The sequence below is a fragment of the Lissotriton vulgaris genome, chromosome 6 (assembly GCF_964263255.1).
Source record: "Lissotriton vulgaris chromosome 6, aLisVul1.2, whole genome shotgun sequence".
Classification (NCBI taxonomy): Eukaryota; Metazoa; Chordata; class Amphibia; order Caudata; family Salamandridae; genus Lissotriton; species Lissotriton vulgaris.
This window is the reverse complement of record NC_141694.1, coordinates 1,752,149,209-1,752,174,131: the sequence shown is the minus strand read 5'-3', so window position 1 is coordinate 1,752,174,131 and position 24,923 is coordinate 1,752,149,209. Positions and strand designations below refer to the sequence as shown.

General features: G+C 42.8%; 1 protein-coding gene across 2 annotated transcripts in view; it reads right to left on the bottom strand.

Moving 5' to 3' along the window:
* Positions 1-24,923, bottom strand: part of LOC147709416 (xanthine dehydrogenase/oxidase-like) — a 736,168-nt gene that overhangs the window by 307,652 nt on the left and 403,593 nt on the right. For both annotated transcript variants that reach the window (XR_015296692.1, XM_086927985.1), the window contains exon 21: positions 16,532-16,656. Coding sequence is in view for 1 of the 2 variants with exons in the window: in XM_086927985.1 (XP_086784111.1) it covers positions 16,532-16,656 (125 nt within the window). In the remaining variant the exon portion in view is untranslated. The remainder of the gene's footprint in view (positions 1-16,531; positions 16,657-24,923) is intronic.

Sequence of the window (24,923 nt, the reverse complement as noted above, 5' to 3'; positions counted from 1 at the left end):
GATCTCCAAGGGCTTGAGATAAAGTCTCAGGGTATAACAGACTTCACCCACCAGCTCCCCAAGAGTTCTTTGGAAGTGCCTGCAGTTGTGTTGGGCTTTCTGAGGGACTGAGTGTCGCAAGGAGCTGGAAGCGCGACTCACGAAGAAGAACAATGTCGCCGCCGCAGCCGCTGTCATCGCATCACTGAAGAAGGGTGTCGCAGCTGTCGCTTCGCCTCGCAGAAGCACCTCACAACGCTGGAGAAGAGTGTCGCCATCGCATCAGATGCCATTGCATCCTCGGGAAGTGTGCCGCCGCCCCAGCCGATGTCGTCGCATCACTGAAGAAGGGTGTTGCCCCTGCAGCTGTCGCATTGCATCGCCGAAGCATCTCGCATCACCGGAGAAGAGTATCACTGTCGCTTCAGACGCCGTCGCATCACTGGAGAAGCATGTCGCAGGGCCTGTTGCGGCTTAGAAGAATCGTTGAGTTGCCGCACGGCCGTCGGGCGTGCACACATCATGTCACATCAAGGAGAAGACGCCATTTTTATTTCATTGCACCAGATCTTCATTGCATCACGGTGCTGCTGGTCGCATCGCTACAGAAGCGCAGTAAGAAACCGACGCATCACCTCCCCACGCCGAGAAAAACCGACACATCCCCTACACATCAGTAGGGACCCAACTCATAAGGAACCGACGCATCACCTTCCCTGCAACACTTTCGTTGTATAGCGTTACACATCCAAAGGTACATTGAACTTAAAGTGTCGCATTTACAATCTAAAGAGAACTAAAGCTAATTCTATCATTGTTAAGTAACAGTATTGTGGATTTTTGTCATTTGTGGTCTATATAAAAATACTTATTTTTATACTACAACTTGTATCTGTAGTGTTGTCACTGGGTTACGGTATGTGTTCACAAAAGCTTTACACATTGCCTCTGAGATAAGCCTGTCTGCTCGTGCCAAGCTACCAAGGGGGTGAGCAGGGTTTATTTTAGGAGTGTACCGCTTACCCTGACTAGACGCAAGGGTCCCTATTTGGTCAAAGGTACCTACCTCTGCCAACTAGAGACCCCCAAATCTAACAGTGTCCGTCCAAAAAATCCCCTTAATTTTGGGTTGGATTTACTAAAGTACCCACACAGACGTCTTTTCGTATCTGGGGTAGTAATGAACGAGCATATGAAATGGGGCCCTTTAAAACAAAGAAAGAAGGGAGACTTGGTATGGGTGAATGCAGCTATTTTTAATTTTGCTTCAAAACTTGGAAGGAGACCCACTGCAGCTTTCCTCAAGATTTATCAGGCCAAGAGTGTTGCAACAGCTTCTTATGGTAGCGAAATATGGAGGCCTTACCACAGATGATTTACAAGTAGCCGATAATGCATTACTGAACCGTTTACTGGGCGTCTTGCGTGGAACCTCCCATCTAGTGGTACATGTAGAATTGGGGGTGCCCTATTTAAGTGACACATTGGCCCTTCGCCACTTAAACTTTTGGAGGAAACATGGTTGAGCGAGGAATCATCACTAAGTCAACAGATCCTAAAAGAATGCAGAGCCCTTGACCACGCTTTGCTCATACCCTGGCTTAGTTACATCAAGAACAGTTTTATGTAGCTAGGAAGAACCGATCTTTATACTAACCCTGAACTGGTAACTAAAAAGGATGTGGGGTTAATAAGGGAGTCTTTTAGCAGTTTAAGGAAACTGGAGAGGGAAGAACTGGAGCTGAAGAAACCCAGTGTTTGTAAAGTCATCATGTTGAAAACAACACCGTTAGCTGAGCCGTATCTCTTGGGAGTTTTAGAATATATGAACAATTTGTACTAACCAGGTTTCTAACTGGATAGCTTCCATTTTGTGTTGGCTATCCCGAGGGGGATTAGCAGAGGGCAAGTGTTAGCACCCTGTGGCTGCAACGATGAGTCTCCACAGGATATGTTTCACTTTATATTATTTTTTAAATTTTATGAATTCCCTCAAAAATCTTTTATCGGCTCGATTTTAAAGAAGATGACTTTTACACAGGCCAGTCCAGTCCTTATTTATTTACAGTTGTTGCATGATGAATGTATTTTTTTTGTTCTGTTTCTTGAAATCTGCTATGAAGGCTAGGTCCTGCCTTGGTTAAATGTGAGCATTTGACAAGGGTTTATGCCACCTCAATGATATACATACTTGAGAATGACTTAACCGTTTAAAATCGTAATTGGGGGTCAACGGTCTATGTTTTTAATTTTGCTCCCTAGGCTCCGAATCAACAAGGATTCTCGTGGAATGTGTCTTAACTGTGATGAATGATGATGATGTTATCTTTTTATGATATTTTATGTATTGATAACTTTTAACTGCGATGAATCGGGTTATCTTTTTACAATATTTTATGTATTGATAACTTCTATGGCTTTATATGTTTTTTTAACCGATTAAAGTTGTTTTGATTGATTGATTGATAGATCTGCATTGAACAGAAACCCCAGATTCCTGACAGCCATGGATGAGAGCTGCTGAGTGCCCTTCAGTCAAGGCCAGCAATCCGACGGCAAGTGCCTAGGTAGGATAAAGGCCTCCTTCCGTCTTCAACACTAAGAAATCACAGGAATAATTTCCAGGGTTTATTTTTGGTCCCAGCACCCTGTTGATAGCTCCTTTATTCAAGAGGGCCTGTACCTCCTCCGGCAGACTGGACAAATGGTTGTGTGTGATCTGAATAGGCAGAAAGAATGACAGGGCGTTTCCTTGTTGAATGATTTAGAGCACTCATTTGTCAGATGTGCTGCACCACCACCATTGAAGTAAGAACTTATTCTGTCTTCTACAGAGTGGTCATGTACCACCAAGGGAAAACTAAAGTGGCTTGCAAGTTGAAACAAAGGGAGACAGGGGACTGGGCAGTATGCTGCAGCTGCTGACCTGGACAGATTCACAGCCCCGGCCTCTTACAGGGAACCCTTTCAGACACCTCGCAAGGGGTGAAATTGCCAGGGATACTGCTTCACAGGTGAGGGCAGAAAGGCCTAGAGAATGTGCCATTGCCCTACTTTCTTTGAAGCATTCCAGGGCTGAATCTGTCTCTTGCATCTTGGAAGAAACTGAAGCCATCAAATAACATATTCATTAATGATGCTTTGACATTGTCTGAAAACCCTTTGAATCCCATCTACATGTGGCGCTGAGGCACCATGCTAGTTCCAACTGCCCTAACTAAACTGACAGTAGCATCTAGTCAACCATGGATAAATAACTTTGCCACATCCTGGCCATCCAACATAATTTGTGATAAATTGGTGCAAAATTCTTCAGGGATTGTTGTCAAAATCTTGCTGAACATATCCCACAATGCATGCAGGTTTCTCCCTAAGAGGTTGCTTGCCTTGACCGAGCAAAGAGCAAGACTGGCAGAAGAAACACTTCTTTTCCAAATGCAGCCATATGTTTTTTATCTCTATCAGGTGGAGTCAAGGATAAGAAGTTTGGGTTGAGCCTGCTGGTAGAGACATGAACAACCAGGTTTTCAGGTGTGGAATGTTGGGTGAGGAAGGCAGGGTCCCCAGGTCTGCGGTGTCTAGCCACTTGCCTACTGACCGGCAAACAACAACAAGGTTTGGCCCAGGTCCCCATTAATGTGTCAGTGATAGCTTTGTTAAAAGGGAGAAGCTGCTCCATAGATATCTCTCCAGGCTGCAGAATGTCCTTCAGCACAGTGATCTTGATTTCAATGGACGGTAAGAGTAGTTCCAAAACTTCTGCTGCCTGCCTCATGACATCTAGTGTCAGGGGAGGTGTCAAAACCACTGGTCTCTGTAAAAATTATGAATAGATTGGCATCAGCATAATATTGATAATCATCCTCATCATCATCTCCATTATCATCTCCGGGATTATGCTCTTTTTTATACTTGCATTATTTTATTCTCATTGCTTGAAGTTGAATGTGAATCAAATATATTAGCCTAGTTGTTGCATGAATCACTGACATAATATCGATTACAACAATATTGTGAACAGAAATATGGTGTCAAAAAGCTAATTACAAAAATATTGTTTCCCTATATATATAATAGTAAGTACAAAAATATTGAAAAAATATATTGTTTCACGCCAATATCGTTACAAAACATACACAAACATACATACATTTAATATATATATAATTTAGGGAACAGTAAGGAAAACGCTGGAGTTTGGATGGGTAAAACGTACTATTTCCTCTCCAGTGCGTGCAACAATAGGGAAAGCGTTGGACTTCGGAGGGATTAAATGTACTATTCCCACTACAGTATTTGCAACAATAGGGAAAGTGTTGGACTTCAGAGGTTTCCCGATCCCAGGTGGCAGAGTCAGCACAAGTTGTGCCTCAGGAGACCGCAGAAGGCCTCCCTGACCCACTGGGACTCGGATGAGGTATTAAAAAACCACAAACATGGGTACTGAGCGACCTTAAAGAGTTTAATCATAAATCTCCTTTGCAAAGAATGGCACTTTAGGACACTAAGAGACGCCCTTGGTCTCTTCACCTTTTACACCTTGGTCCTGAAGAAAGCCCCATTGACCTATTGGCTATAGAGGGCTGAAACATGTCGACCTATTTCACTCATCACAATGTGAGAGAGTCATAATCACTCTCAGTCACTTAAATTAATTGTAATATCTCTGAACCCAGAATAATAAAACACACAAATCTGGATAGAAGGGATTTTTAACCTATTTCACCTCACTACTCACAACCACATCACTGGTCACTACGGCTCTTAACTAAGGGTAAAACCTCCTGGTGGAGGGTGCATAACAATGAAACCCAATGATTATGCACACCCGTGAGAGGGAAAGCGGAGAACCAAGATATACCGCTTACATTACCATCTAGATCACGTGCATGAGGGTTTTTTGTTGGGACTAGTAAGAACGAACCCGCATACCCTAGTTATGCAGGACAAGTGATCCTTCTCTCATGATCATATGATATTGAACCTAAGGAAAATTGAAGGATCATACATTCCTTCTCCCCCCTCTTTTGATTATTGATGATCCTGGCCATCCTACATAATTCGTGATAAATTGGTGCAAAATTCTTCAGGGATTGTTGTCAAAATCTTTCTGAACATATCCCACAATACATGCAGGTTTCTCCCTAAGAGGTTGCTTGCCTTGACCGAGCAAAGAGCAAGACTGGCAGAAGAAACACTTATTTTCCAAATGCAGCCATATGTTTTTATCTCTATCAGGTGGAGTCAAGGATAAGAAGTTTGGGTTGAGTCTGCTGGTAGAGACATGAACAATCAGGTTTTCAGGTGTGGAATGTTGGGTGAGGAAGGCAGGGTCCACAGGTCTGCGGTATCTAGCCACTTGCCTACTGACCGGCAAACAACAACAAGGTTTGGCCCAAGTCCCCATTAATGTGTCAGTGATAGCTTTGTTAAAAGGGAGAAGCTGCTCCATAGATATCTCTCCAGGCTGCAGAATGTCCTTCAGCACAGTGATCTTGATTTCAATGGACGGTAAGAGTAGTTCCAAAACTTCTGCTGCCTGCCTCATGACACCTAGTGTCAGGGGAGGTGTCAAAACCACTGGTCTCTGTAAAAATTATGAATAGATTGGCATCAGCATAATATTGACAATCATCCTCATCATCATCATCTCCATTATCATCTCTGGGATTATGCTCTTTTTTATACTTGCATTATTTTATTCTCATTGCTTGAAGTTGAATGTGAATCAAATATATTAGCCTAGTTGTTGCATGAATCACTGACATAATATCGATTACAACAATATTGTGAACAGAAATATGTGCCAAAAAGCTAATTACAAAAATATTGTTTCCCTATATATATAATGGTAAATACAAAAATATTGTAAAAATATATTGTTTTACGCCAATATCGTTACAAAACATACACAAACATACATACATTTAATATATATAATTTAGGGAACAGTAAGGAAAGCGCTGGAGTTTGGATGGGTAAAACTTACTATTTCATCTCCAGTGCATGCAACAATAGGGAAAGCGTTGGACTTCGGATGGATTAAATGTACTATTCCCACTACAGTATTTGCAGCAATAGGGAAAGTGTTGGACTTCAGAGGAGTTAAATTTACAATTCTCACTCCAGTCCGTACAACAGTAGGGAAAGCACTGGACTTCTGATGGATAATTTACTATTCTCACTCCAGTCTATGCAACACTAGGGAAAGCGCTGGTCTTCAGAAAGGTAACATTTACTATTCCCAATCTAGTAAGGAAAGAGCTGGACTGGTATTACTCATTCTTGCACAGAAGCTATACTTTTCTAGACTATGAGCTCCAGTAGTGAGTCAAAGCAAGAAAAGAAACATCCAAGGATAACAAATACTTTGTGGAAGTTCTCAACTCAGGTGGGCAGTAAGCCTGGGAGTTTTCTGGATTAACTGAAAATATTTCAACAAATTCGAACTTGTGTTTAATCCAACAACCGATGTGTGCTCTCTCCTCTATTTCAAGTCAAGCAGTCATGTCATTATGTTTCTAAATACCTTGCTTATGGTTTAACTATGCTAGCAATAATTTAACTTATGGCTTTTCGAGTAGTCCTCCTTGACCCAAAGCTTCGCTACACTCAGACCCGCTCAGTGCTGGGATTTCCTTCCAGGTGATAGTGTGCTCTACAAATCTACATAACATAACATAACATAACATGGAAGGTTTGGCATTAACCTAGTACTTATCTGGAATGCCCTTTCCGAGGTGCTGATCACTGTGCAAAGAACCAAAGCAGGGTCTATATAGTTCTGTCAGTTCTTTTCTGAAATGTAAACCCTAAGGGCCCGATTAACAGAAGTAATCTGAACAAAATCCTAACTTTACGATTTTCGGTATTCACAAAAGGCCTTTAGTCATAGTAAAGTTAGGATTCCTAACTTTACTACTCCTAAACTGAGACAAAACCCTAACTTTACTACTCCTAAATGCCTTTTGTGAATACCGAAAGTCATAAAGTTAGGACTTTGTCTCAGATTACTTTTGTGAATCGGGCCCTATGACCTTGAAAAGAAAATAGTATTCCTCTATATCACTGTTCAGGGAGATCTACTCATTTTTATTCAGTTATTTCCCACACATAAGGATATGCTGAATATCCCATAGAATAACATGTATCATTGGTGTTTATTTCCTATTGAGCTGCTCTAAAATGGTTTCCTCTCCCGAAAGTAAAAATGAAATGATCCATCCCTTCTTTCATGCCACTTAAGCACAATCATTCGTTGCCTCAGTTGCTCAAGTGGAACTACAGCCATCCACTTGGTACTAACATTCAAGAAGACCACTAACCAGCAAGCACCTCTGTGAGTAAGGTTTAGCCAAATTCAATATTGTGACACCATTAAAATAAAGTGGACTTTATGGCAAACTCTCCAAAGCATCGGTCAAGGAACATGTGCCCTTTCAATAGGGATACAAAACTTTAAAAAAAAACCTGGGCATTAACATCTGCTTAAATTAAAAGTAGAGCTGAATGCTGGATATTGTCAAAAGACACCTGTTGATTTCAGTTACAAATGTTTCCAAGATTCCTTTTGCTTTTTGTTTAGGGGTGTATATCTATGAGTGAGTAACATTTATAGAGCACACAGTTCAAATCAGCACATCTTGAGATAATGACTCTGAGAAATCCAGAAATATATTTGTGTATGTTACAGAGATATATTCACTTTGTACCAGTTGACAATTTGACAATTTGCATTGATACATTGTACAGTCAAAAGTTATGTGGCACAGTATGTGTGTTACAGCTCACTCCAGGACACCTGTTTTTTTAATACAGGAGGCCATGACCAGTGCTCTGCATGATTACAATGTATTGCTCACGAGCTGAGCTGAAGACGCAGATAAAGTTCAGGGTCCAGAAAAAGTGGTACTCGTTTTAATGTGGGTGGTTACCATGACTAGGCCATTATACTATTACTAGTATGTGGCAACTGATAATACTGGTGGCCTATATGCATTTATGCCTGAACTCCAGTGAGGAGATTGCCTGCTGGCTCTCCCTAGTAAATCTGTGGAGTATGTCCTGACTCCAGATATGCATTCCTCCCTGGTTGTGCAGTGTACTGGGTAATTAGTTAGTATCATTGTGTTGGGGTCCTCCAGTGAGTATGCAGCCTGCTTCATGGGGGTTAGTTTCATCCAGAAATAGCTGTCTCCCCTCTTCCTGCATGCCCCCTGAACTGCTCCTTTGATGCCTCGTGGAATCAGCTGAAAACCTGAGTGTCCTGTGATAGCCTCAGAGTATCACTCAGAGGAAACAACTTTTGGCCGAAGTGACTTAAACCAAATCATTTCCAGCAGGTGAAGGTGCAGCCTGGCCAAAGAACATCACTTGAACCAAGATTGTGGCCTGGAGACAGGCTCAAGATGCACATCCCTCATAGAAATGTATGAGCTGTCTGCCCAGTCCCTAACCCCATACCCTAAGGTTGTGTTGCGAAGAGAAGCTGTCTATGTTGAATTCACAAAAGGTGATAGTTTTATTAATACTTGTCATGGAACCGTGCACTTTGCTGTGATTTCTTGCTCCCAAAGATCTAAGACAAACTATAGAGTTGATTGGACAATTGGACCGAGCCAACTGTCCCCAATGCAAGATATAAGCTGCCCCCCTCCGCCATGTTGAATATTCACCTTTTCACTTAAAGAAGTTCACAATGCAGTAAGGAGAGTACCAAAGATAAAAACTTGAAATGTTGGCTGCCTCTGTTCAGTGGCTAAGAACCATATCCCTATGACTGTAGAGAAGACCCTGAGCCCTACTGAGGAGGAGGTGGAATACGCTGCATGCTTAGATCCTGCCTTGCACTGCCAGTGCCTGAGGTGCCCTGTGCCCATACTGCTATGAGGAACATAGTGCTACTGAGTTTGACTGAGACTGAACACAATGCTCTACTACCCGGCACAACCTGAAGATACGAGAAACCCTCTAAATGATGTTTCAACTGTAGGCCTGCGGAATATCATGTGGTGGCACGTTAGTGTTGTGAGTCCCCGGACCCGAGGACATACTCGCCACAGCTAGTTCATATGCAAGCCAGAGACTGGAATGTGACTGCTAGTGACACCCTGTAGTAACTTCCTTTACACAAAATAACTTGTAAATCTTCTTTATTCAAGTTTGTAGCAGGATAATGCAAAAAGGGTGTTGCTGCCTTGAATCACAACTCAGACTGAAACCTAAGCATTCTACATTCCACAAACTACTCTATTATAAATGATGCCGTACATTCTTAATTCTAACAATTCATTCTAAAAGAAACGAATAGGTTACCACACATCTGCTTTCTTCATAAAAAAATTCAAGAAACAAACAAGTTATTAAAACAAAAAAAACAACAATGGAAGGTTTATGTTTTAGTCACACATAAAATCCTGTAAAATTGTAGGTGTCACAATTTTTCTTCCACTCTTGGTATGAACCTGTTGATAATCCATTGCACCCACAGAATCATTCGTGGAGCATGTAGATACAGACTCTTGTAAACTAGAACATGTAACAGCTTCTGAGTCAAATTCAGTATTACATGATTCTTCTACATCATTATCATTTGAAACCACATTTTCTTGAACAGAAACAGAATCAGATTGAACAGAAACAGAATCAGATCCAGAAATTGGGCTCCTCCACCAGTAATCACAACCCACATCTCCCTCCTTGAAACTGTTTTCTGAATTAGAACACCTAGCCAATGCAATTCTGCTCATGTGATGAATGGTACCATCATCCAACATCACCGTATTACGCATCACTTTGGTGACTGACCTGGGCTCAGAGAAACGTGGTTGAAGTTTTCGAACTTTCCTTGCGCTTTTGACCCTGACTAACTGACCAACTTTTACACTTGTCTCCCAAGTTCCATATTTCTTGTCATAATATGCCTTATTTTTATCTTGAGATTTACATATGTTTTCTCTAACTCTCATACAATCCCAAATGTATTTTCTGCTTCTGTCCATCCACACAGGATTCATTTTACAATAAGGAAATCTGCCTCTCATTAAACCAAAAGGGCTTTAACCACATGTATGACCATAACATTTTATCTAATTCAGAACTCCAATCTTTTCTCCCTTTGTTGGCCAATTGTAATGTTCCTTTTAATACCCTGTTAATTCTTTCTACAACAGAATTCCCTTTGGGATGGTATAAAGCTGTAAATTTCTGTTTAATACCAGTAGATTCTATGAACTTTTTCATAACATCCGATTGAACTGTACCCCGTTGTCTGTTAGAAGTGAAGCAGGCAATCCTTCTCTAATGAAACATTCATCTAGAAATCTGATTACAATATTAGTGTTAACACTCTCAACAACCTGTAGTTCAATCCACCTTGAAAACAGATCCACTAATATCAAAATATGTTTACAAGAACCGTCTTGCCATACTATGGGTCCCATTATGTCTAATGCTAATTCTTCCCATGGTAACTTGGGACATCCCAAAGAAGACACTGGAGGATTAAGCGTTTTTTTACTCTTATCTGCACATTCACAGCTGATACACTCTCGTACAGACCTTTCAATTTCTAGATCAATTCCAGGCCAACAGTACAAAGCCTTAATGTTTTTCTTGGTCCTGGAAATCCCTGGATGACCATCATGTTCCATACAAATTATCTTGGTACGCACACCTTTAGGTGGAATAAGTTTATCTCCACGGCAAACAAAACTGCTGTCTAAGCTTAGTTCATCTCTTACTTCCCAGAATGGCCTAAACTGAGAATCAGACTTGGAATGCGTGTGCCAACAATTAGTAATTTTTTCTTTAACCCCTTCAAGAATTACATATTTTATACATTTGCATTCCCATTCTTCCTTAGATAAACCCTGAGAGTCAGAAAACACTCCCGCAATGCAACAATCATTCCAAGAGCTCTGATCAATTTCTCTCATGGGTAAGGAAAGTGTGCTTAGAATATCCGCAATGACGTTCTTGACTCCAGGTACATATTCAATTACATACACATAATCCTGAAGCCTCATAGACAATCTAGCAGTTCTAGCTGATGCTCTAAATAATCTTTCAGTTGTTAGCAATTCGGTTAAAGGTTTATGATCAGAACGAAGTGTGAACTTTTTACCCCAAATGAATTTGCGAAAATGCTCCATTGCCCACACTCAAGCAAAAGTCTCTCGCTCAATGACGGAATACTTCTCTTCACATGGTGACTATGAGAGTGATGCAAAAGCTATAACTACCTCAATTCCTTGGTGTGACATCTGTGACAGAACACTCTCTAAACCAGTACCACTGGAGTCAGTAGTGAGAAATGTTTGTGCTGTAGGATCAAATCCTTGTAACATGGGGGCCTTAGCTATTGCTGACTTTATTTCATGAAATGCCTTCTTGCAGCTCTCACTCCAAATGAAAGGTGACTCCGCATTTCATATGTCTTCTGAGAGAATTGGTTGACAACCTTTGAATAAAATTCCGCCAGACCCAAGAAACGATCTGAGTTGTCCTTTGATTTTGGTTCTGGGGAATTAATGATAGCCTCAACCAATTTCGTTTTAGGTTTGATACCTCCTTCACAGATCTCGTGCCCTAAGTACGTGACTGATTTTTCTGCAAACTTGCATTTGCTTAATTCAGCAACCAAACCATTACACGCAGGAATTTTGAGTATTACTTCTCTGAGGATAGAATCATGATTAGACTTGCTTTTTCCCATTATCAATATGTCATCCTGAAAATAAATGACTTCATGTATGTGACCAAACAACCTTGACATTAATCTGTGGAACACTGCGGCCGCTGAGGCTAAACCAAACGTCATACGCTTGAATCTGAAACAGCCAAAAGGAGTACAAAATGTCGTTAAATGTCTGCTTTCAGGATCAAGGACGACCTGATGATATGCTGCAGATAAGTCCAAAGTGGAAAACCACTTTGCATCTCTAGTCAAGGACAACATTTCATCTATCCTAGGCAAAGGGTATTGGTCAATAAGTATTTGGCTGTTCGGATATCTCAAGTCCACACATAAGCGGGCCTTTCCATTGGCCTTGCGTGCTACGACCAACGGAGAATCCCACTCTGCTGCTTCTACTGTCTCATTTACATTTGAATTTAACAACTTCTACAATTCTGCCTTAACTTCTTCTCTAATAATCATTGGTATATTCCTTGCTTTATGTATCTTTGGCATAGCACCATCTTTCAGTCGAATATGGTGGGCAAAGCCTTTTAACTTACCCATTTCCTTTGAAAAGACAGAAGAGAATTCATCAAGAACCGACTTTTTAGTGTCTTCACCTTCACATGAGACCAACACCTGCTCTTTGCTATTGGGGTCCAGAATAATATTCACGTTTTTTTTTACCTTTCCATCCTAATACGGATGGTCCATCTTTGGAAATATATCACTTACCAGTTGCATGTCTGCCTTTTAATCTAAATACTAGTACTCTAAAACCTTGAATATCAATTCTTTCTCCCATATAGCCTTCAGGAGAAATGTCAGGAGGTTCCACCCAGCTCCCAATCTGGGAAACAAAGGGGCCCATTAGGATGTCGGGCGGATTGCCCCCGCCAGGCTGGCGGTAGCCACCGCCGGCCTGGCAGGGGCAATCCCCCCGACATCCTCTCCAGTATTCCCCCCGCCGTATTAGAATGGCGGACAGAAAGACCGTCCGCCGCTTTTCCGCCCCGGTTGTAAGGCGACCGGAGCGGAAAAGGTTTACTATGGTGGCGGTGTCTGTCAGACACCGCCTGCCATATTAGGATCCCTTTTTTCTAATGCCTTTCCGTGGCGAGGCATGCGGTCTTCACTCTGGGGGCCCCCTGCGGGCCCCCAGAGTGAAGGAGGGGTGGGGGTTGCACACGGGGGTACCTGTGGTACCCCCCTTCATTTGCATAAACAAAGCGGCAGGCACTGCGCGGTGCCTGACGCTTTGTTTTTGCAAATGCATTTATGCATTTATAGCATTGTGGTGGGCGGTGCAGAGAGCACCGCCCACTGTGGCGGGCACATCCTAATACCCCCCACGGGACCGCCGCCCTAATGGCGGGGCAGTCCCGAATTCCGACAGGATGGTGGGCGGACAAAGTCCGCCCGTCATCCTAATGAGCCCCAAAGTGTTCCTCCCATACGTGTTGAGCAACAATTGTGTACAGTGAACATGAATCCTCAGCTAATTGAATAAGAACTCCACCTAAAGAAACTTGACACATTAGTGGATGAAAGATCTGAAATGTTCAAAACAACTTTCTTTTTCATGGTAGTTTGTACTTGAACACCATCTTCACTAGAAGATGAGCTATAATCTAGCTCTGCTTCTTGAATACAGGATACTTTACCCTTATATTTCTTATGCATTTTCTTTCCGCACACCTTAGCAAAATGCCCCATGACGCCACACACTAAACATTTAGTCGACTTTGCAGGGCATTTTGGGTAATTAGCTGAGTGAGAGTGACTACCACACCTATAATTTACTAATTCAGAAAATTTCTTGACCTCCACATTGTCTTTCTTATAACTTCCTGCTTTAAAATCTTTGTTGTTCTTATGGCTCACCTTACTATCTGAGATTTTACTAACAACCTCCACTTCTTTTTTATCACTGGCTAATGACGCTTTGGCACATCGCTCAGACAACTCAGCTTTTTTTACCATAGCAATAATTTCTTTCAAGGAACCTTCTCCTTCTACCCACAACTTATTTTGGATTGTTTTGTTTTTAGTATACATAACAATCTGATCACGTATAAGTTTGTTGTGAAGCTGTGTGAATCTGCATTTGACAGCTACTTTTCTTAATGGAGATACGTAATCCACAATGTTTTTGTGTTTGTCTTGTTTTCTTTGGAAAAAGGAATGTCTGGTGACAGCAATACACACACTGGGTGAAACATGATCATCAAGATCAAGTATAGCTGCTTTGAAAACATCCATGTCTCCCCCAACTCAGCTGCTTCTGTAATTGGTTATAAATTCGCATACCAGGACCCAAACCCAACATTAGGATTCTTTTCTTTCTTTCTGGAGAAAATGAACCATTGACATCCTCAAGATTCGCAATATAATTGAGGAAGTACTCCATCCAGTCCATCCAAGCCACAGGTAGATCACCTGCTACTGCTAGGAACTCCCTTGGAAAACTGATGTGCATGCCATGAAATGATGTTTCACCAGCAGAAGCACTATCACTGGTGGAATGCATGGTGATAAAGTCACAACAAAGAAGCACAAATGAAATAAATATTCTGTGTAAGTTCCTTGTAATTGACTTCAAAACAATCTAATCGACCCTTGAATAAACACTGTGCAGTACAGCACCCTTGCACTTTTGAAAGAAATGGTAAAATTAAATACTGTACACTTTATGATTGTCCTTAATACTTCTTTTCTGGTTTCCGGTAATTCTTTCTCCCTCGGCTCTGATGTAAAGATAATTAGACAACATAAAATGGCCGCCGTGCCTAACCTCTACGTAGGGTCACGCAGTAGGTCACATGCACTGCGCATCACTCAAAGGTGACCGGGGAGATTGCAGGGAGAATGCAGCGTCTTTTGAAAGAGCGCCCGCTGCGGTCGTTCGTCATTCAATGGATCTTATGGAGCGCGGGTCAAGCATCTTTCAAACCTGAGCGCCGCATGCATAGATGATGGAAACCGTTAAAGGATAGCCGGTAAGAGGGTTACTCACAGGATAGAACGAAGACGATCAAAGTGAAATCCTATCTTTACTCCTTCTAGTATTTTGCCCTCAGTTCTGTCACTTTGCGATGCGGTGTTCGTTGCTTGAATTTAATCCAAATCTTCACTTGCTCCCAGCATACGCTGTCCAAAGATAACGAACTTGGAAAGAATTCCCACAAAAGAAATTCCACGTAGGTTGTCATCCGGACGCCGCCAAAATTGTAGTAACTTCCTTTACACGAAATAACTTGAAGATCTTCTTTATTCAAGTTTGTAGCAGGATAATACAAAAAGGGTGCTGCTGGCTGCCTTGAATCACAACTCAGACTGAAACCTACGCATTCTACATTCCACAAACTACTCTATTCTAAATGATGCCATACATTCTTAATTCTAACAATTCATTCTAAAAGAAACTAATAGGTTACCACACACCCCATGTGGCCCGTCACCATTGTAAGTAATCCAAGTTAGAGCCCCAACTATGACTGACACCCCAGAAGAGATGACCAGGAGCTGTAGCAAAGACAATGCTTCTTTGGCACACTCAGTAGCTTAGCCTAGTTTTAGCAAAGCTGCTCTTTGCAACCACAGTCAACCTGCAAACTGCCTCTAAGCAACATGAGCACCCAAAGACCTTGTACCATCGGAAGGCTGCCTCAACATCAGCAGACCCTCATGTGCCACTGCTTTAAAGAGCACTGCCACCTGAACTTCACCACAGTAAGCATCCCTCCTCACTAAGACCCTGAACTTCTCTGAGAGCCCATGAACACATGAGGTTAAGATTAACTATGATTGTAACTATGAGTTTCCACAGATTCCCCCCCTGCTGAACACCAAGTGCTTATTGCTTAAAACATAACACACATTTACTATGCATATTTACTTAATAATAGAATAAGTTTTTTTGTTAAAAAATAAAAACAAAAAAGAATTAAGCTACTTGTACACTATATTTGTCCTCCCCAGACCACGTTCCAATAGTAACCTTGTCTGTTTGACCTCAGTAGTCACTGAAAATCAAAGCTCAAAGATGAAAAACTTTGCAGTTCAGTTACCAGTATTTTCAGGGCCAGCAGCAGATACTTGCCACAAGGGGTGCGTGCATGCTCCTGGGCGGTGCAGACCTCTCAGAGACCCGGCATGACAGCTACTACCCGTAACATGCTTTGGGGCACATGCTACACGGGTGTCAGCTTTACACTGTTTGCTTGTTTGGTGAGCAGGACCTCCTCTTGCTCATCAGTGTCCTTATTTTTGCACAACTATCCAACATTTTGTTTTTCTAATGGGCATAACCACCATTTCCTTATATTTATTTATTTAGCAAAGCTGCTCTTTGCAACCACAGTCAACCTGCAAACTGCCTCTAAGCAACATGAGCACCCAAAGAGCTTGTACCATCGGAAGGCTGCCTCAACATCAGCAGACCCTCATGTGCCACTGCTTTAAAGAGCACTGCCACCTGAACTTCACCACAGTAAGCATCCCTCCTCACTAAGACCCTGAACTTCTCTGAGAGCCCATGAACACATGAGGTTAAGATTAACTGTGATTGTAACTCTTGAGTTTCCACAAACAGATTCCCATGTCTTGACACATCGGCCTGGGCACAGCTATGGTGAGTGATTTAACGTCATTCATTTCATTGACTACATTTTTTATTGATTACGTTTTATGGTGGGATTTTTCAAGATCGGTTTCCCTTTTTGAAGATAAATTTATTTTAACATGCACAGCACATGATTTCGGACTCCTTTCTCGCCATTTCATTCAAAAGAGCACCAAGAAATGCCAGTGACTCAGAAAGATCTGTGTTAGATGTGAATCAGAGTATTGTGATTTTAGGCCACACTTTACCTGCATGCATTTTGGATCCTGGGTGGAAACATACAACTCCATCTCCCCATCTTCACCTTTGGGTACTGCGATGGCACACTGGGTTTCCATGTAGAAATGCTCTTGCCCTCCAATATGTAGCTCCCCTAGGAAGGCAGAGAGAACAAATGTGATCAGTCACTTGCTTGGAATTCTATCAGAACAATCACTGGGTGGGCCACCAACAAATTCTTAATGTCTTCCTGAGAATATATTCTCTGGGTGGTCATGATCCTACTGCTGAACTATAGTTGCATGCTGGCCAAAGAGTCAAATGAGAAAGAGATTCCAGAGGCAGCACTAATGTCAGGAGTAGTCACTCTCTTCCCCTAGACTGATACAGTAAGAGATGATGTCATGGTGATGGCCATACCTTCCTGTTGCAAAGCTCAAAAAAGGGAAGTGTACTGCTTTAATGAAATCCAAAAATATTTCTGAGCAGAGCCTCTGAACGTAGTAAATATACAGGTGTGTGAACAGACCAGTTGCCATAGAATTTAAACCATTGGTGGTGTTTGAATTCACAAGCTGTGAAAGAGACCATTTTCAATATGATTCACATACTACATCATTCCGCAATTCCCATGACATCCATCTACCTAACAAGTTTTGATTGTATTAGATTAGATTAAAGATTATTTAGGCTCAACTGCGTGTAATTTTGGCATGATTTAGATTTTAACTCTATAGCAGTTGGTAATGAGATGGTATGTGGGGCAAACTTTGCAGTGATGCAAACCACATTAAAATCTATGTTGCAACATTGTAGCTACTTGGGTAATGGGCAATGGCGATAACAGATTTTGGACCAGCCAACATTATGAAAGTGCTTTTCATCATGCCAAATATGAAAGGAACTGTTAGTTTATTTCTTTAAAAAAAATCATGTTAATGTTTTTAACCCTACTGCAATATGGCTTAAGAAGATGTTGCACTTGTTTTGCTGCTTATGTAATAAGAAAGGTAACTTTATAATTATAAGAAAATGGGTTGCTCGTTGACTGGGGTGTGAGGGAATAACCATTAAGTAAGAGGGGGACAGATGGGTAAATGTAAGTAGAGCAGTAGGGGAAAATCAGAAAACACTAAACAACAAAAATCTGCTCTACATATCTGTTTCAAAGAACGCAATAAAGTCGACTCTATTGTGTTCTTTGAAACAGATAGGTAGAGCAGATTCTTGTTGTTTAGTGTTGACTGGGGTGTGAGCCCTATTCAAGCAGCAACCAAAATCTTTGTCAGGGAAAAGCACAAGCAATCTCAAATTAACCTTTGCTCACCCCCTTAGTAGATTGGCACAGAGCAATCAGGTTTGACATAGAGGCAATGTGCAACACTTCAAACAGTAAAACAATGAATACACACCACAAAAGGAGCCCAAAACAGATTTATAAAAATACAGGATTTTTTTATGAATAAAAAAAACAACGCTAAGAGATATTCAATTTAAAAGATTTGAGTGAAACTAGTGCTAAAACACACAAAGTGCCAACTGTGGATGCAACAAAGTCACAAGTTTAGGCCGACCGCGATGTAGCTTGGGCTGGGTACAGGGACCCCGTCAGGCCAGCTGAACAAAATACCTTAAATCCCAGGTTGCAGAGCTTTGTTTGGATCCGTGTCGAAGATGCATCGCACAGCTGTAGTCATGCTTTGGTTCCAAGATACGGGGATGCTGCAGTGCGAAGTCCTGTTGCTTTAATATTGAGGATCCCGTTGAATAGGTATGCGGTACGAAGTCCAGCGTTGGAAATGCAGCACGCAGCTGATGATGCATCGGTTACGAAGGGCTGTGAGGCTGCAATGCGGAGTCCATCTTTATCGTTGAGGCTGCCGTCGATGAGAGATACGGAGGCCTACGCTGAGAATGCGGTGCGCCGTGGCGGTTCCGAAGATGATGCGAACTGAGGAATCGATGCGAGTACTTGTGTTGGGCCCAATCCACACAGCCGAGGCGAGTTCTGCCTCGGGATATGCCTCTCAGCTGAGAAGATGCATTGGCTCTCCTCAGGGATGAGCTGCAGAGAAGATGCGTTGGTTCCACTGGAAAGCACCTTGGGTCCACTCCCAAATGTCCAGGAATGGAATGGAACCACTTGGCAGAGTACATTCACAGATGGCAGAGGACATGTGCAGGTGCAAGGTTGTTGGAAGCCTGGTATGTCCCTGAAGCTTCAGGTTAGGTGGTCAGCCAACTAGCCCTTGGAGTCACTCTGGGTTCAGGAGATGCAGGTCCCGTCCTTCTCACCCTGGCAAGAGGGCAGCAGGTCCGCACTGGAGGGCAGCAGTTCCTTTAAAGCAGGAGTCCAGCAAACGGGCAATCCTCTCGGCAGCGCAGCAGTCCTTCCTGGCAGAGTATACACAGCTCCAGCAGTGTACTGAAGAGTTGGTGTCTGATGCCCCTTTTTATACCTTGGTGGCCTGGTTCTAGAAGGTGGGAGAAGCTTCTAGACAGTGGTCTGAAGTGCCCAAATGCCCTGCCCTCCCTGCCTTAGCTCCAAGCTGGCTGGCGTGACAATGCAGAGTTGTTAGACCCTTTATGTGAAGACAGGTCATGGCATATTCCAGTGCAAGTGAGGCTTGGACCAGCTCCTCCCTCCCATCCTGCCAGTGATGGCCCTACTAGCGACACCTGAGCCCCCATTGTGTGTGGCTGTCTAGAAGGAATACACAAAACCCATCTGCCAGCTACACCCAGTCATGCAACCAGAGACAGGCTGCGGGCACAAAATGGGTAAGGCAAAAAAGCCACCTTTCTAAAAGAGGCATTTTCAGAATTGTAATTAAAACTCTGACTTCATCATAATTTAGGAGTTTAAATGAGGATTCCAGAAACACCAACCAGGAACCAGTTATCTCTTTCCATTTGGAAATTACACTTATAAAATGTCATAAGGCAACACCAATGCTATCCTTTTGAGGGACACACCTTGCAGTAGTGAAAAATTAATTTATAAGTATTTCACTACTAGGACATGTAAAACCTAAAAGTACATGTCCTACTTTTTAAATACATTGCACTCTACCATCTGGACTGTCCAGGGTCTACCCAGGTCGAAAATGACACTTTGTACTGAACACACAGGCTTGCAATAGCATGCCTCACACATGCTAAAGGACTACTTAAGTAGGTGTCACAATCAGTGCAGCAGGCTCATGAGTAACATTTGATTTGCAGGCTCTGGGTATTTGTAGTACCAATTTACTAGGGCCTTATAAGTAAAAAAAAGATGGCAATTGGGTATAAGCCAATATCACTATATTTAGAGGAGAAAGCACATGTACTTTGGCACTGGTTATCAGTGGTAAAGTGCTCAGTCCCAAGGCCAGCAACAATGAGATTTTAAAAAAATGGAGGAGGAAGGCAAAAAGGGAGTGGGATAACCACCCTAAGGCTAACAGGTCTATCAATAAGTTTGTCTCACAATTATTTTCATATTGTTACATTGGAAATTGGAATAAAAGTTAGTTGCTCCATTTCATTTGTTGATGTAGACTGGGCCGGTCTTGTGGAGTGCCTTGTGTGCGTGGATGAGGAGCTTGAAGGATATCCTCTTATTGACGGGGAGCCAGTGTAGGTTTCTCAGGTGGGGAGTGATGTGGCCGTGTCGTGGTACATCGAGGATCAGTCGCGCCGAGGCGTTTTGGATGCGTTATAGTCGATTGATGAGCTTGGTCGGGGCTCCCGCGTAGAGGGCGTTTCCGTAGTCGAGCCTGCTGCTGACGAGGGCCTGGGTGACTGTCTTTCTTGTATCTTTCGGGATCCATCTGTAGATCTTGCGGAGCATGCGGAGGGTGTTGAAGCAGGAGGAGGTGCGGAGTTGACTTGCTTGGTCATTGAGAGCGTTGAGTCGAGGATGATTCCCAGGTTGCGTGAGTGGTTGGTGGGGGTCGGGGCTGCCCCCAGTGCCGTTGGCGACCAGGAGTCGTCCCAGGCTGACGGGTTGTAGCCGAGGATGAGGACCTCAGTCTTGTCCGAGTTCAGCTTCAGACGGCTGATCTTCATCCAGTCGGCAACAGCCTTCATTCCTTTATCGAGGTTGGCTTTGGCGGTGATGGAGTCCTTGGTGAGGGAGAGGATCAGTTGAGTGTCGTCGGCGTAGGAGATTATGTTGAGGTTGGGCGACGTGTGCGAGCGGGCCATGGAAATGTTGAACAGTGTCGGGCTGAGGTAGGATCCTTGAGGTACGCAGCAGATGATCTCGGAGGCTTTGGAATGGAACGGGGGGAGGCGGATACTCAGGGTTCTGTCGGAGAGGAAGGAGGTGGTCCATTCCAGAGCCTTGTCTCGGATCCCTGGGGCGTGGAGGCGTGCGGTGGCAGACGTTGTCGAAGGCGGCGGAGAGGTCTAGGAGGATGAGTGCTGCAGTCTCCCCGTTGTCTAGCAGGGTCCTAATGTTGACGGTGGCGGCGATGAGGGCGGTCTCGGTGCTGTGGTTGGTGCGGAACCCTGACTGTGAAGGGTCCAGGATTCTGTTCTCTTCGAGGTATCGGGTTCGCTGTCTGTTAACGATTTTCTCGATGACCTTCGCCGGGAAGGGGAGCAGAGAGATGGGTCGGAAGTTCTTGAGGTCTCTTGGGTCTGCCTTGGGTTTTTTGAGTAGGGCGTTGATCTCGGCGTGTTTCCAGCTCTCTGGGAAGGTCGCGGTCTCAAGGGAGAGATTGATGACATTGCGTAGGTGGGGTGCGATGGAGCTGCTTGCTTTGTTGAAGACGTGGTGCGGGAATGGGTCTGACGGTGAGCCGGAGTGGATTGTGCTCATGGTCTTGATGGTGTCATTGACGCTCTCGCTGGTCCAGGCTAGCAAGGGGATGTGGTGCAGCATGCCTGCCCATATTTACAAGGCCACCCTGCATGACTTTTAATGGCCATTCAAATCTGGTCCCTTTCACTTATTACTCTGCACAAAAGGGGTGTTCCGTGGGTGTTGCTGTGGTATTCCCATGCAACATCCAAAGAACCTGACACATTCCCAGATATACAAAGTGCAGTAAACCTGGGAATACATCAGAATCCTATGCCTCCACAGGGGAGGCGTAGGAGTGGCGCAACGAGGAGAAATTCTGTTTTTTATCCTCATTTAAGGAGCAAAACGCCATTAATGATTGTTTTTGTGCCGCTGGCAGGGGCTGATTGGGTTATGGGGCACCCCCTATTGCCCCCAATATATCAAAGTGTGGGTGCCCCAGGTGGGCACTGGGGAACCCACTGTAAAATAATGTCCGGCTCCTACCTGGCTTCTAGTTTGGGTTTGGACTGAGGAACCAGCAGAGGCTGTGGAGCTCCTCCCGTAGCCCAAACCTATTAGAAAGCAGGAGACGCTCATTTGTTATTCAATGCCCAAACCAATAGGGCGTGCCCTTGCCATGCATTGCTAATTACCTCACATATTACATCACTCATAACATGTTCTTTGACACCAATGATAACATCAATGCAAATACTGAAATTACATAATTGATGACAAAATTGTGCATGGTGGGGGCACGAGTTATAGTTATTGTAGGACATAAGTTATAGTTACTTGAGATAACTAACTGGTGAATTTCTGTGGTTTTATTAGTTTAAAACAGTATGTTTTAACTAGCATTTTGACCTAACTATATCTTCCCTGAATATACATATAGCAAACTATACATATTTTTCTGTATTCACAAATATAACTCTATATTGTACAGATGAGAGATCCATGCCCTACCGGCACGTCAACAACCAGAATTACATCCCTGTCCCCAGATCACATATCCATGAGAAAATATTTCCTACTACATACCCACAAGACATACAAACGTTCCTGTATGAGTGGGCAGTATAGACCTGGGTAATGTCTATTACGCAATATTAAACTAAGTTCTCCTATATAATATATATATTTTTCCTTCCTTTTAGTAGACTATGCCTTCTTTTGCATGTATCAATATCATTGTGAAGTAACAATGTTGTCATTATGCAATTATGCCACTAGTGCATCTAATATACTACCGGGCATACATACAACCCCACAGGAGTGGCCAAAACACACATGGGAAATGGTTTTTATAGCACTAGACTGTGTTTTGGTTCTTTTCTTTTACCTGGTGCGGATGTCTTATCAATGGATTTCCCAGATATTCAAATGCATTACAACTATTCAGATGCTAATAATATGTCTGACAGAATGTATACTGTTCACAATGTATTTTTTTTCACGAGTATATTGAGAAACACCCCACTACAAAATGGATGTTATTTTGATTTTCTTTGGCATTTCCACCAGTCGATTCTAATGGTGTCTATTTTTGTTTACTACTTATGTGGTGGCGAAAACAAGTATGAAGTGTGTGAGCAAGGGGATGGTGTTCACCGAAATGCATTACTGGAATAAAATCAAAGCCTGATAAAATCTCCTGAGAGAGCGGGATTACTTTGTGGATCTAAAAAAAAAACTATACCCGGTAAGCTTCACCGGGACTCTCTCAATCTACCACGGGCTGAGTAGGGCGGAAGAAGCACAGTGTTTGAATTGTTTAATGGATGCCCCTTGAAGACGGCCGGCCAGCCAGCAAGGACACACAATGTGAGACTAACGAAAATCCGGAAGTATTTAAAATTATCAATGGAGAAGTGAAAGAAACAAAGAACCTGAGCCTTTACTTGATCCCACCGTGAGCCGGAACCAGATTCTGCTGGAATTTGCCAAGGACGATCTGGGAAGAAGAAGATCCCCAGCAACAAAGCGTATACAGAAGCACAAGTCAACTGCCACAAGCCGCATCCAAAAGGTAAATGGCCCATGAGCCGTAACTTGATTCAGCCATGAGCTGCTACCTGATCACGTGAGAGTCTGCTATGGATTACCTGGGAAGAGTAAGATCCCCAGCAACGAAAGGAACACGGAAACAGCAATCAACCGGCACGAGCTGTGTCCCAGAGGTAAGCAGATTTTAGGTGGGTGGTTGGGGGAGGTTTCAGGGGTATTGAACGAGTCGGAGGACGCTGTCAGTTTCTCCAGCACCCATTAACCCCACTTTGACCGCTTATATTTCTGGCTGGCGGTGTATGCGCACTTGTATTTGCTTATGGATACTGGGCTACGTATTTATACTGTTTAAAACAATCACCGATACTGAATTTTTACAGAAATAACTAATGTATTTGATATTAACAAAACTTGCGAGAACGTGTCACTGCAAAAGACACGCATTGTATTATATCCAGGATTTTCCACCAACCAGGATTGTTTATTAACAGTTTTCCTTGCCTGGCAGTAGAAACCCTCCATCCAAGAATGGGGCGGAGGAGATTTAATCAGGCACCACAGTCGCAGTGTTATTCCACTCTCTCTCACTTTTAGCTTTTTTTGCAAGTTTCTTTTTGCAAGTTTGTGTATTAGTATATACACACATGATTGATAAAGAATCAGAAAGACGGATAGCAGCACAAAGCTTGTTCGCAAGAGCTCTCAATAAACACCAACCTGCTAGTATCCCAGCAATAAATGACACCTCATTTCATGATAAACTCAAGAAAATGGAAAAGCTCAAGAAAACAGAAATATCAAAGTGGTGGGGGGCCATATCCTTGCAAGATTACATTGACAAGAATATGGTCCCACGAGGGCTAAGAATATACACCACTCCATTGTACAAATCGCTCAATCCAAAAATGCTCGAAGAATCGTCACAAAATTCTGCACAGAGCTCCAAGAATATGTTGACAATCCTTGAAAGTATGCATGGGAAGATAGGGAAGCTATTTTGAAGGAATTAAAACTACTAGAAGAACTAAAAAACCATACAGAACAATAAACAATCAAAAAATATGTTGAAGACCTTAAAACAAGACTGAAGTTATATGAGGATGACATGCACGCAAGCAAAGGAAACTGCATAGCGATTGCACAGATTACGAGTCAGGTAGGATCTTTACTTACAGTCATAAATATGACTATCTCCATGACAAACTGATGCAAGGAGAACCGATAGGAGAAGTAACCAACATGGCAAGCGGCTCTGACTCTATAACAAGCAGCGATGCAGAAGATTTCCCAAATCAAGCTATCAATAGGCAAATAACCAGACATGGGGAAAGTAGAGTCTCTACAACTTTTTTAGACGAGTATCACCTACTGAGAACAGGATGACAAACTCCAAGAACAACACTGTTGGAACCTAAATATGTCAGGTCACCTAAGGTAGCCTGGCCTAGGGTAAGGCAATATCAACAGAGGTACATGTGTAAAGGTTGCAGAGCACCCAGCAGTAATTCAATGCAATAACACTCAAAAATGACACTACACCAATGTTTGTGTAAAAATATGGGCTGTTTTATGAAAATATTCTTTGTTGACTTCTCTTTCTCAGTAGTTTACATTTAGATACAATGTCCAGTTTT